This window comes from Hyaena hyaena, unplaced genomic scaffold, assembly GCF_003009895.1.
Source record: "Hyaena hyaena isolate Hyena2069 unplaced genomic scaffold, ASM300989v1 scaffold_894, whole genome shotgun sequence".
Classification (NCBI taxonomy): Eukaryota; Metazoa; Chordata; class Mammalia; order Carnivora; family Hyaenidae; genus Hyaena; species Hyaena hyaena.
This window is the reverse complement of record NW_024081526.1, coordinates 272,923-287,007: the sequence shown is the minus strand read 5'-3', so window position 1 is coordinate 287,007 and position 14,085 is coordinate 272,923. Positions and strand designations below refer to the sequence as shown.

Here is a 14,085-nt window from a genome sequence, read left to right as displayed (position 1 = left end):
AGAAGATTCTTGCATGGTATGCTTTGTTTACAGATAGGTACTTATGCTGGTGGAAAAGTAATCCCAAGTTTGTTTTCTGGGGTCTTAAGATTTTTTAAATGCATCTCCTTTACCAAGATTTAAAAAAAAAAATAAACTTCTGCTTTGTGTGTCAAGATATAAAAAGACGTGAGGTATTTTTCCTCCAAAGTTACGGTGGCTCTTTTTCCCCACTGACATGTGAATCCAGAACATGAGTACAGTTAAGTCAGTGATCTTGTGTACCGTGATTTAGCAAACAGGCTGGACACCTTATTATATTCTTAACACTATGGGAGGGAATAGAATCTTCACTTCCTCAATATATGCTTTTAAAGCAAAACCCCTCTCTGGTAATGAAAAATGCAAAGTTGATTTACATTTGTTCTGCTTCTGACTTTCTTGATTTTCTAATTGTGAAAGAAAGTATCCAAGAAGAAACTCTATATATAAAAAGTTGAGAAATCAGTTAAGTATTTAATTTCTAGTCTGATTAGATTCCCATTATGCCAAAGGTTGCCACAAGTGATTATTAAAATTTATATGCTCTAATAACTAATCTAAATAAAAGAGCTTTACTGCCTCCCCCCTTCATGAATCAGTGTTTCACAGAATCTAAGATAACATCTATTTATTATAAGACATAATGTTATTTAAAAAAGAAAAACCAATGCCAAGTTTAAGTGTAATATGTAATCAATTTTAAGAGTTCTTAAAATATGAAGAAAATATGTATGCTTTACAGTCTATGAAATATGGTACTTGCATATTCACTAAGTTATATCCCTAGGAAGGGAATTTATCTGGTATAGTTCTAGGCATTTTAATAATAGCAAATGCCTCTAACAACCTTAATGACATAACATGGAGGAAGCCAACATTCTCAATGACCTGATATTAAATGGGATATTACTATTTGGAAGAAGTGAACATGCCATAAAAATACACATGAAAATTGGTAAAAATCATCATTTTAACAGTAAAATATGAATTCCTTTTCTGCTCACCTTCTATAGTCTTTTTCATATGTAATTTCAAAGAATCAAAGGCTCAAAGTCCAACCTCCTCTTCAACTATAAACTTTTGACTTCCAATTGAGAAAGTAACATTTATTGGTAATAACACCTCTAACCATTTAAGAAAAATTGATAAGTAGTATACTCTAAAAGATTCGTTTTCTTTAATTCAAATACAGTTACAGTTGAAAAATTCAAATTTTTACTTTATGTAATATCCTTTGGAAATGGAAGGTATTTAATTTAGTTTCTACTTGGGTTGGAGTCAGTCAAGTTAGATATTCTCCTGAAACATTTATGCTGAAGGGTAGATAACCTAGATTTTAGGACTGTTCCTTAGTATGTTAACAGCTTTGGGCATATTTATGAAATGGTCCTGTGGAATTAATAATTTTTTCAGAAAGTTTAGGTTTTAAACTTATTTATATTTGTCGAACATGGGCCTAAAACCATAATTGATTAAGACTTACTTTTCTGAGATTGTCCTAGCTACATTTAGAGAGACTTGTGTTGGTGAGGTACAAAGTTTGCTTGCCAATCTTGATCTGAGTCCAAAGAGGCATTTACTTAAAGTATAAAAACAGAAATAAGTAAATAATGTATCATTCATGTTAGGAGGGATAAAACATATGATTATGGAAAACCTATAGACACAATTTTTCAACCTCAAAGAATTGAATGCTATGGATTTACTTCAGCCATTTCCCCAATTTTTTTTTCTTTTTTGAGAGAGGCAGAAAGAGAGAGAGTGAACAGGGGAAGAGCTGAGAAAGAGGAAGAGATAATTTTAAGCAGGCTCTAAGTTCAGTGTGGAGCCTGATGCGAGGCTCTGTCCTACAACCCTGACATCATGGCCTGAACAGAAATCAAGAGTCAGATGCTCAACTGATTGAGCCACCCAAGTGCCACCCCTTCCCCTTATCTTTAAGCTTGACTCAAAGCCCAACAGATCAAAGGTTCAAAATCTATAAAATTTCATCTAGCATTAAAGGTATATTTTATTTTTATTGCTGAAATAACTTTATTGTTAATTTAGTTCAATTTGTTGGGTAGACAAAACCTTTCATACACAGGATCCATGGGGAAAAGAGGAAATAATAAACGTGGGCTTTGCATGCAGAGAAGCTTGAAACTCCTGGTTTTATAAATCTACATACTCCTTGTGCCTCAGACCAGATTAAAGAATCAATCAGAAGATTAAGGCAAATCCACTCTCACTACTTCACTTGATAGAAGAGGAGGAGGAAGAGGGAAGGAGGTGGAGGAAGAGGGAAGGAAGAAACGGGGAGGAGAAGTAGAAAAAGGAGGAAGAGGAGGAAAACAAAGAAGAGGAGGAAGAGGGGAGGAGGAGGAGGAAGAGGGGAGGAGGAGGAGGACATATGTAATGTGGCATTTATTTTTTCTGGTTGTCTATAACAATCTGAAATAAAAATAGATTCTCTGTCTTTGATCCATTACACACTCTCTTAAAATTTTTTTTATTGTTTATTTTGAGAGACAGAGAGAACGAGTGGGAGAGGGGCAGTGAGACAGTGGGAGAGAGAGAATCTCAAGCAGGCTCTGTGTTGATAGCAGGCTACTGACATGGACTTGAACACACAAACCATGAGATCATGACCTGAGCTGAAATCAAAGAGTCAGACACTTAACTGACTGAGCCACCCAGGCAACCCCACTATTTCTCTTTAATATAAACACATGTATTTAAAATATAATTTGCAACAAAATCCAAGGTAAACTGTAATTTTCATTTTTAACTTTGACAGTATGAAGATTAAAATATACATTGCATAAGGTGAAAAATTTCCCAGCCAGTTATACTCAGAATAAACCAAAATAATATCAATTTGGCACCACTCTACCAATTTGTTGATATGTGTTTTACAATCAATTTTCAAAGTGCAATTTTCATGGGATAAAAAATAGAATTTTTTTTCAGGAGGGAAGAGGTCATCATATCAGGAAGGGCTTTTAAGAATTATCAGAATCAGGGCGCCTGGGTGGCTTAGTCGGTTAAGCATCTGACTTTCGCTTAGGTCATGATCTCATGGTTCGTGCCCTGCGTCGGGCTCTGTGCTGACTGCCAGCTCAGAGCCTGGAGCCTGTTTCAGTCTGTGACTCCCTCTCTCTCTGACCCTCCCCTGCTCACGCTGTCTCTCTCTCTCTCTCCTAGAAATAAATAAAACATTAAAAAAAAAAAAGAATTATCAGAATCGGTGCCTTAAACAAAGCAAATACTGAATATGTAGCTACTATACTAAAACTGGACCATGATTCTTTATAACACCAGCCCCTTCAGCTACTTGGGGTGATTAGTTTCCCTTATTTAATAGTAATGATTCATCTCATAGTAAATAAAGAATCTTTAATTTTAGAGTAAATGTTAATTTAAAGGGATATCCTGAAAGAAATGAGCAAATACCAAGAGGAAACAGGAATGAGTAATGGAAATTATATAAGTAAAATACAGATTACTTGGTATTTAAGCATTTAAAAAGTGGAAGTGAATATTATCTATACCTCTGTACTTTTATCAAAATTCATTTTTCATTTTAAATGTCCTTTTATCTAAAGTAGCAACTGCTTTAACCGAAGCAAAAGCTAAAGTGCTAATCCATGCATTTCTGGCCTTTCAAATTTAATTGGGTGACAAATGATTGCATTATCTAGTTCTAATTGCTTAAAAGGCATGTGATAGATCAGCTGCACAACTGGAGACATCTTACTCTGACATTGCTTCATTTGGCTCAATCACTTTTGCTGAAAGAGAAGAAAAGAAAAACACAACTCAGAATTTTATCTGTAGTGATGTTCCTAACAGAATTCCTGATTGATAAATAAACCTAAGCAGTTTTTGAATGACAGACAATATACTAAAGGATTTAATTGCTAAGACTTCAATCACATTCAATCAATCCAATGACTATCTTCTTAATATTTAGGATAAAATGGTGATGAAACATATTCTTTTTAAGTAATAAATCATTTACCCTTTGGATCAAACACTAGCAATCTGCCGTTCTGTCTATACTTTGGTTCCTAAAATAGAAGCAGAAATAAAAACTAGCATTATCATTAATATTTTAGTTTGAGGTATTTGGAATCATTTATGTAGCTTTTATATAAACATTTCTATTATCTAGGCTAAAATGTAACTTTACACTAAAGTCAATTATTCAAAAACCATATAAACTGATGGTAAAAGAGATCTAAAGTATCCTAAAAATAGTTTATATAGTCTTAACTTTACATCTGTCTTAATTCCTCAAAACCCCAAAATATTAAAACTTCCCAAGTCTTTAAATGCTGTATAAATTTAGACTATAAATAAAACAATGCAGAACTCTGTCAGAAGGGTATTAAATATTGTGTGTGTGTATGTGTGCGTGTGTGCGTGTGTGTGTGTGTGTGTATGTTTAGTAGTATTACTTACATCCTAACTGAAAAACTTTGTTCTTTTGGATTATGAAATTGGGTTAAAAAAGTCTAGAGAAATTAACACTTCCCCTTCTCCCCATTTCATCTTGGAGTTTATGTAAAAAGAGCTATAGGAATAATACTGCGCGTTAAGAAAACTGATGTATTAAATAAGTCTCCAATTCTCTGTTACTGTTTTGGTTTTATGTAACTTGGACTCACTCTAGATCCAGATCCAAATACAATCAACAGGAGGCTAAGGACTCTCTCTTCCTACTGAGCTGAGCCTAGAAATTATAAATTCAGCTTGGCTCATGTTTACAACACTGCTTTTCTCCCCTACTTTAACAAAATAAAACAATATACACACCAAACTATCTGCCACATTCCAGTTCATCTATGTTATGAAAAAATCCTTCATACAGTATATTTAAGCCAGAATAAGAAACTTTTCCATGGTATTTGAAGAGTATTTTAAATAAAATATTATTTCAACAAATACATTTAGAAATTAACCTTTGATTTTAGCCAAAGATACATTTTAAAATACAATTATTATCTTTAGGTTCCCCTATGTATTTATTAGTACTTATAATGTTTTCTCTGTGAATGTTTACCTTTCTTAGGTTACCCTAAGTAGATTTTCCTATAACTTAGCCCTTTACATATTTGGAAAAATTTAATTTTAATTGTAAAGAGATAAACCAACTTTTAAGGGTTTTGGTTTTTTGCTTTAAGTATGAGAGAGGCCACACTTAAATTTTTCATAAATAACAATTCACTTGCCCTCTCTTTCCCCAGTACTTGTCCCTACATCCCAAGCAAGACTTCAAATATTATTACTAGTAGTACCTACTAAGGATTTCTGGAATACAAAATTCAGGGCCAAAACTGTGGACAACAAAAGAGAAGCTCCTAGTTTATATTAAGTTTTTCTCTTTTTAAATCTGTCTGCCTCGAAATGATTTGCACTCTGTACTAATCTGCACTCTGGATTAAGCATTAGTACATAAACTTTTGCCTCAGGCTTTGTTTTTTGGGGAATTCTGATCAAGTCACACATTATATATATTATTCATCTGATTATCCCTCTGAGAAATTTAGAGAGAGCTGAAAAGCAAGGCATCTTTTTGGGAAAAAGAGTTGTAGAAGACCAACCTCTAGCATAAATGCCCTACTTCTCCAGGGCAGGAGAGCTCAAAAGCTGAAACAATGCAATAAGGAACCAAATGAGATCTTTACAAAAGAAATCCAAGATGATCTGTCCTGAGAAGTACTCTCTACAGATTTCCACAATTCTGTGGAAGCCCATATATCTGGGTAGACATCATCTTTATATTTAGAGCCCTTCTCTCCAAATTGCTACATTCTACCCTTTACCTGGATGAAACATCAGTGTATACAATTTTCCCGTTTTTACCTGGTAAAAGAAAAACCTAGGGTGGGCAGATCCCAGGCCTTGATGGAAACCCAGGCTCTGCTAGGTCTGGATTTATCTTTATCTAGGAAATGTTCATTTAATCTGCTTTCATAAAATTGAATTCTATGGGGTGGAGGGCAGTATAGAGTAATAGTCAAGAGTTGGGGTTCTTTAGTGAAAGAGACTGGATTCACAGCCCAGTTCTACCACTTTCCATGTAAGCTTTAGTAGGTTACTTCATTTCTTTAGGCCTCAGTTCCTCTGTCTGTAAAATAGGAATCACAATGGTGCCAACTTCATTGGATCATTGTATGGATTTAACAGGATGATTAATAGGAGGGATGCTGTACAAACAGCTTGATGTTTTATCTAAAGAAAAAAACTGCAAAGATGTCCTATGGGACTGGTTAAGATTGCTTAGGGAAACAAAGATAAGGTTTTACTGTGATTGAGACAAGCAGACTAGTTCTGAGGGCTTTTAATTAATTAATTTTAAAAAATCACCTAAGCCCCAAAGTAATGATACTTGCTTAGAAAGATCAATGACTCCAGGGAAAAAGAGTAATTGAGAACATGGGTAGAGTTAAAGCAGTGACTTAAGCTGAGACGAATGAGGTCCAGCCATTGTAGGAAAAGAAACACAATAATGGTTGACTCTGAGGAGGAAAAAGAGATGACTGCAGGACTGGGGTGGGAGAGAGACTTTTACTTTATGTCCATTTGTATCTTTATCTCTCTCTCTTTTTTAATATTATATTTATTTCTGAGAGAGAGAGACAGCGTGAGCAGGGGAGGGTCAGAGAGAGAGGGAGTCACAGACTGAAACAGGCTCCAGGCTCTGAGCTGGCAGTCAGCACAGAGCCTGACATGGGGCTTGAAACCAAGAACCATGAGATCATGACCTGAGCCAAAGTCAGACGCTTAACCGACTGAGCCACCCTGGCGCCTCCATTTGTATCTCTTGAACTTTGAACAAAATAAATGTATATCTATTTTTTAAAAAGCAATTTAAAAAATTTACAATGCCATTTTAATCTCTGTTTATTTGCCTCTTACAGGTATGTAAGCGGTATGTTGGCTTTTGTGCCACCTAAATTCTCTGCCCAGTGGCCCTTAGTCAAACTGAGATCATAATATCCAGAAAGAATGGTATACACATGCACACTTTGTATATTCATCACTATTATATATGGTTAATGTTAACATCACAACATTCAATTAATCAGATTTGAGTCTTTACCAAGTATATACCCTCTGGCTTTTGGAACATAGGGAGACTCTTCTGATGTCTTTCAACAGTCTAGTGGTAAAGGGAACAACACAGTTATGACAGTTCCCAATTTCCATGTCTATATCATGTCCCAATACTCAATGTCTATTTACAACAAATATTTGATGAATACCTACTATGTGTCTTAACACAAATAAGTCTGTGATAAGCTCTATGGATACAAGAGAAGCTCAGAATTTTATAGGGGAAACAACTACTAACTTTTCTACATAAAGGACAGACCAAGCTTCAAAGTACTGTATTAAATGCTTCCTGCTAATGTAATTTTCCATAATGCCCAAACAGGATCAATCAAATCCCTTCTTTTGAGCTCATGGATGGGAGATACCCAAGGAAAGTCAGCAGGCAGTGGAGACTGAATTGGAAAGACAAAGGAAGAGTCTAGTCAATAGAACTATTCTCAAACAACTTTCAGTTGCAGAATCCAGTTCTGAGGCATGTCCTCCAGGTTTGCTATATTCCCTCAGGTATTATGATTCCTACAAATATCCCTAGATCATGGCTTTGTTCTACCTGCTATAGGAAGCAAGAGTCAGGCTTCACAATGAAGGTGACATTTCCTTAGTCAAGTAGGCAGTCAACAGAAGGGGAAGAACAGTCAAGCAGTGTCTTAGAAAATGGCAATCGATGAAGTTGGATATATATGTGGGAGCAAAGTTTAAAAGTCATTAATTATCACATGCTAAGGGTTTGGGGTTTTAAACAGTAAGCAATGGAAAGCAAACCAAGGTTTTGAAGCATAATCATATGATTAGAACTATCTTAGAACAGAAATTCTGTGGAGAGTAAACTGGAGAGAGAAGGAGGTGGAGAAATCATTTAAAAGGCTACTGCAGTCATCAGGGGCTGGCAAACTACAGCTCATGGGCCAAATATGACTCATTGCCTACTCTTACAAATGAAATATTTTTGGAACAGACATGCTTGTTTGTACATTGTCAATGGCAGCTTTCAGAGTACAATGGCAAAGCTGAATGGTTTCAACAAAGACTATCTGGCCTACAAAGCCTATAATACATATTATCTGGCCCTTTACAGAAAAAATTTGCCAAATCCTAGTCCAGAGGACAAAAGGATTATGTACAAAGCCATGAAGATATACTTGGGACCAAAAGAGAGGTAAAACTGAGGGTCACTAGGCATAGAAGTGAGGGAGAAGAAAAGAAGTGTATGGATAACTAGGGTGTGGGTACGAGAGGAGGGACATTTGGGGGAGCAGGGATAATGAGTTTATTTGGGGGAAATCCTGAGCTGGAGATGTCTGTAGATCATCTGAAATCAAGTGATGTTCCATTCTGTTAAAGAGTTAGAACTGAAGACAAAAGATGATTTATAGGATAGCTGTGAAAAAGTGGGAATGGATGGCCTAGCCCATGTAGAATAAGACTAGGCCAAGGATAGAATCCTGACAAATACCAACATTTAAGAAGCAGGTGGGGGACACTGGGGTGGCTCCAGTCGGTTAAGCATCCACCTTTGGCTCAGATCATGATCTCGTTGTTCATGAGTTCAAGCCCCGCATCAGGCTCTGTGCTGACAGCTCAGAGCCTGGAGCAGGCTTCAGATTCTGTGTCTCCCTCTCTCTCTGCCCCTCCCCCAACTTACTCTGTCTCTCTCTCAAAAAGACAAAATAAAATAAAAATAAACATTAAAAATTTTTTAAAAAAGAAAGAAAAATACTGAATGACTAAAAGATGAGTAGTACTAATCAGAAGATAAATGTACCCAGTTAATATATAAAACGTACATGACAAAGTGGTTTATAAAGCCATAATTATGTGATTATATATGTTAAGAAATATTGTTTATTTTGTAAATTAAAATGTACTTTGGGGTCAGGATGGAGGTCATGATGGGCTCGTTTCTTAAAGAAAGGGTTTAGTGCTTAGCATTTTAACTATATTAGTCTGGATTCTTGGTTGCAAGTTACAGAAACCATGTTCAAGTTAGCTTAGGCAAAAGAAGAAAAGTGTTGGCTCATAGAATCCAAGAGTTAAATACCCAAGTCTTGTGGAAGTAGGAATGGTGGATACAGCTGTGTTCAAGGAGGGGCATGGGGTTTTTCCCTTGTTCATCTCAGCTTCTCCCTGCAGGTGCGTTTCATTCTTCTCTCTCCTTGCAGACAGATTTTCTACACATGGTGCAACACATGAGTTTTATGTGGTGCTGTTGTAGCATTTATGGAAAAACTGACTCTCTCAATAAAAACTCCACTCAAAGGCCCAATTGGTTCAGCTAGTTTTTTTGGCTACAAAGAACTGAAAAACTCAAGCACCTCATAAACTGTGCCCATAAATATTTGTTGAATAGGAAGGAAGAAAGCAAAAGAAAAGAAAGTTTTAAACTAGAACGTTGTGATCCAATTTGGTAGTCACTAGACATATGTGGTTGTTGAACACCTGAAATGTGATTGGTTCAATTTAAGATATGTATAGAATATAGACTTTGTACTAAACAAAGAACATAGGGGCGCCTGGGTGGCTTAGTCGGTTAAGCGTCCAATTTCGGCTCAGGTCATGATCTCGTGGTTTGTGGGTTCGAGCCCCGCGTCAGGCTCTGTGCTGACAGCTAGCTCAGAGCCTGGAGTCTCTTTCAAATTCTGTCTCCCTCTCTCTGACCCTCCCCTGCTCACGCTGTCTCTCTCTTTCTCAGAAATAAACATTTAAAAAAATTTTTAAATAAAAAATTTTAAAAGAATATAAAACATCTGATTCCCTTACACCTCTAGGTAAGTGTTCACTAACCAGCAAAGAGGTTTCATTTGGATTCTGTAGGTTTCAAAAAACCTTTTTTTTTTTTTAATTTTTAATGTTTTATTTATTTCTAGGAGAGAGACAGAGAGAGAGACAGCGCAAGCAGGGGAGGGTCAGAGAGAGAGGGAGTCACAGACTGAAACANCAGAGAGAGAGACAGCGCAAGCAGGGGAGGGTCAGAGAGAGAGGGAGTCACAGACTGAAACAGGCTCCAGGCTCTGAGCTGGCAGTCAGCACAGAGCCCGACGTGGGGCTCGAACCCACGAACTGTGAGATCATGACCTAAGCGAAAGTCGGACGCTCAACCGACTAAGCCACCCAGGCGCCCCTCAAAAAACCTTTTATACACTGAGTTACCAGCATTCAAAATTCACCTTTCACAAAATTCTCCTTTTAGGTTTCTCTTGTAATATCGGAAGACACACACACACACAAACACATTTTCCTCCATCATCTTTATGCAATTATTTTTTCCTTTTGGGCTATTTGTTTTTATAAGCCACCTAGTATTCTAATAGGCAAAGGATGAATTAAGAAGTAGCCACATGCTCAGGCCCTTCAACTGCGATGAGGAGACAGCTGATTAAGCACCATCCTCCATCCTAGAGAAGCCTAGAGAATAGGATGCAAGGACAATCTCCACTGCATAGCTTCAAGTGTATATAAAAAAAGGTTTTAATGATCATCTATCATTTACATTCTAATTTAAAAGTGATTACACATATATTTTATATCTTTTCTTTACAGCATAATGTGGACCTTGGAGCCCAGACTCTGGAGTCAGATTGCTTGTGTTCAAACCTCAGCAAATTGTGTGAACCTAGCCAGTTCCTTAATCTCTCTAGGATTCACTTTCCTCAACGGTAAAATGAGGACAAAAATACTACCTACCTCCTAGAGTTATAATGAGGATTAATATAGTTAACAACAAATAAGAGCACCTATCTCCTCTTATGATTATAATTACTACAACTTCCTCCTCCTATTACCATTATTACTACACCTACCACCTAGCAAGGACAGTGCTGACAGTAAATTCTAAGAAAGCCAGGTCTAAACTCTTTCACGTGTGAGACTGGATTGAGCAAAGAAGCAGGAGAAAACACTGAACATTTAGCTCAAATGGGGGTGGTGAGGGTAGGAAGCTCTAGAATTCTGTAGTGCAGTGGAATCCCTACAAAGGTGCTGGAATTCACCTCTGGAAAAATCTTTCTTGAGAGTAAAAATAAAAAAAATTAAGGTGGATCTGGGGATCACTGCATTTGGTTTTAAGAGAATGAAACAAATGACATTTTCAGTGTCTTTTTCAGATTTATTTTTAGAAAACAATTTCCAGGAGTCTCTTGGGGGGTATGAACAAATTGGTGTAATTCACCTATGCCCTCTAGCAAGTCAAACTACAAATGTATAATTATGCCACACGTTAATTTAAGTGCCATAAGGGCACAGTGCAGAGTCTTTTTCATATCAAAGGCCACACATCTTAATTTTGCAAATCTCAAGTCAATTTCATCACCTCACAGAAGGCAGAAGACTGGACCTTAGAAGTGATTCACTGTCCAAGCCCCTCATTTTACAGAAGATGAAAACAAGGTCCAGGGAGCTTCAACGATTTGTCCAAATTTCACAAGAATTTTTTTATGGCTGGGCAAGTTGTGTCTAGTGATGACTCTTAAGTACAGTGAATGCTGGCTCCTGGCCATTAAGCTGTTTCCCCAAAAAATAAAAAAAATAAAAAAAGGAAAAAAAAACAGGTAAAAGAAAAAAGGTTTGTTTGTTTTAAAGGGGGGGAGAGGATCAAACGAAGTAGCTGGAAGCTCTGCGATGCAATGAGGCCATTTTCATGGTTTTCTGGGAGGGGAGGGGGCCCTTGGCGCACGGTAATGGGCAGGTCAGAGAATGGTGGTGTACACCCCCATTGAATACCCCAGTATTCAATCACACCCATGTAGACACAAACACTATATCCCTTCCCGAGTGCCTGACTACGGCCAAAGGAGGAAGGCAAGTGCAAGGTGCACCGCCAGCTCCGCTTCTCCTACCTTTCCGAGCGCCGCCTCGGCAGCCGTGGAGCCCCAAAGCCCGAACCTGCAGGGGGCAGAGAAGTTGGTGCGTTCAGGAACGGCGCCTGGGGGAGTGGGAGGCCAGGGCCGGGTCCCACTGCACGCGAGGGCGGGGAGAGGGCACCCGTGGTGTCTCCTACCTGTCCGTGGTTCTCTCACACCGCCCGTCCTCAGGGCGGACACCGAAGGCCAGCACAGCTCGGGGATCGCGCGGTGCCGTGAGCCAGGAGCTGAACACACTGCGTCGTCGCCAAGGAGACGAGACCCCACGCGGCGCGAGCTCTGGGAGCCGCTCTGGAAAGCGGAAGGAGAGGGGCGAGGGCGGGGCGAGCTGGGGGAGCAGCTGAGGGCCGCGGAGGAGGCGGGCCGCGCCCGGGGAGCTGTGGCGGGCACGGGCCGGGGGAGGTCCTGCGAGGCCAGGTGAAGGAAGCTGAGAAAGTCCTGGACGCGGCAGAGGGGCAGAGCGAGCATAGGGCGGGGTTGAGGGGCAGGGCGGGGGCGGGGCGTGGGCGGAGCAAACTCTGGGACTCGCAATGGAGGCGGGGCGGGACACCCGGGGTTTGCATTGTCGAGCGGTTCCGCCGCGCTGCGAACCGGGTGCATGTGGTCTCGAACGCACGTCCGGACGTGCACTCTTTACTCTGAGAACTGCAGAAAACGGTATTGGAATGTCGTTGTCCATAGCTATTCTTGGCGGGGAGAGGGAAAACGGGAGTGTGGATATAAGAAGTCTTGAGTTTGGAGAAAGGGTTATCTCTAGATGTCGCGAACAAATGTCGCCTGCAGGACTTGGTCTCCAACCTGAGGTCGCCCAAGAAAATACTAGTTTCCCGGGGGTCTTGATTCCCCAGAAATCAGATTCAAGTGATTAAAACAGGGACCCTCTTCTCCCACCAACGGGGACCACGTCCTGGGATGTGAAGTTGAACTTGGCCAATGGGAGGCTTTACAGCTTAAATAACTGCTTTGGTCACAAAAGAGGGTGGGGTCGCATTTCTATTAGAAAATTCTAATTGTGCGTCTAGCTAGGCTTCCAGGAAGGAATTGGTTACTTTTCTTTATTTGGGATCGGGAAGTCTCTAGGATCGATTTGTTGCTAGGCGACAGGGTTTGTTGGAATCAAATCTGGATTCAAATTTCACTAAGTAGCCACATGATATGCAGTATAAATCCCTAACTAACCTCTGGGGTTAGGTGCCTTTTTGGGAATGTGTACTTTGGTAGATGATAGTATGCTTCAAATAACAAAGTATATACTACTCTGACATGTAGAAGATGCTTTAAACGTGGTAAATTTCATCACCTTTATCATCATCATCATCATCATCATCATCAAAATAGAACCAGTTGGACAATTTCAGGAACCAAGAATATATAGAGATTTAGTTATCTTTAAGTTATCCTAATCATCTGTCCACAGTCAGTATTTTTTGATTCATTTAATATCCTTGGATTCCTAGATGGAGGGGAGGAGGCAAAGGAAAAAAGTCAGAATGGAAGTTGTTGTTGTTGTTGTTTTTATAAAAAACTCAATGAGTCCTAGACAAATACATACCCAGTTTGATCCAGACATAGAAAACTACTAGCCCCACTATTATAGGAACACCATTACATAGGTGATGTCTGAAATTTGAAGACTTTTCATTCAATCAAGGCAAAAGGGAATTCATTATATTTTTCAGTCAATGCCTTTGAAACATTAGGGTTGATGAATTTGTTTAGTATTGATAAATGAGTAACATCCGATTGGCTATTTCCATTATCGCACCCAAAAGAAATGTAAAGAAACTCCAAATTTAACTGATTAAGCTTCCTCTTCCTACACATCTTTCCCTCAACAGAAGATCTCAAGTTCATTTGTAGAATGCAGTGTTTTCAATATTTATTGTTCCCGAAAGAAGGGACAAAAATGGTTTTTATGACCTTGGAGAATAAAAGTATTTTCTCCACATAGAGGAGAGGTTAGACAGCTCTGGCTTCCACCTTCGGCCTAAAGGTCTCCAAGTGCAAAGTGGGGTAATAACACTACTTTCCCTGGTAGCTCAGAACATGAAATGAGAGAAAATAAGTCCCTGATAGAGTCTGGCACATGACAGTTGATCAGTAA

At 38.8% G+C, this 14,085-nt stretch overlaps 1 protein-coding gene across 3 annotated transcripts in view; it reads right to left on the bottom strand.

Moving 5' to 3' along the window:
* The window catches only part of ERICH2 (glutamate rich 2), a 33,800-nt gene extending 20,899 nt beyond the window's left edge, over positions 1–12,901 (bottom strand). For 2 of the 3 annotated variants that reach the window (XM_039220469.1, XM_039220470.1), the window contains exons 1-5: positions 12,119–12,901; positions 11,958–12,003; positions 4,025–4,073; positions 3,761–3,794; positions 1,505–1,600 (exon numbers count right to left, since the gene is read on the bottom strand). In XM_039220469.1, the coding sequence (XP_039076400.1) occupies positions 1,505–1,600; positions 3,761–3,794; positions 4,025–4,073; positions 11,958–12,003; positions 12,119–12,660 (767 nt within the window). In that variant the 5' untranslated portion in view covers positions 12,661–12,901. The remainder of the gene's footprint in view (positions 1–1,504; positions 1,601–3,760; positions 3,795–4,024; positions 4,074–11,957; positions 12,004–12,118) is intronic. The other variant, XM_039220471.1, reaches the window with a different exon arrangement.
* Between the last annotated feature and the right edge of the window lie 1,184 nt (positions 12,902–14,085).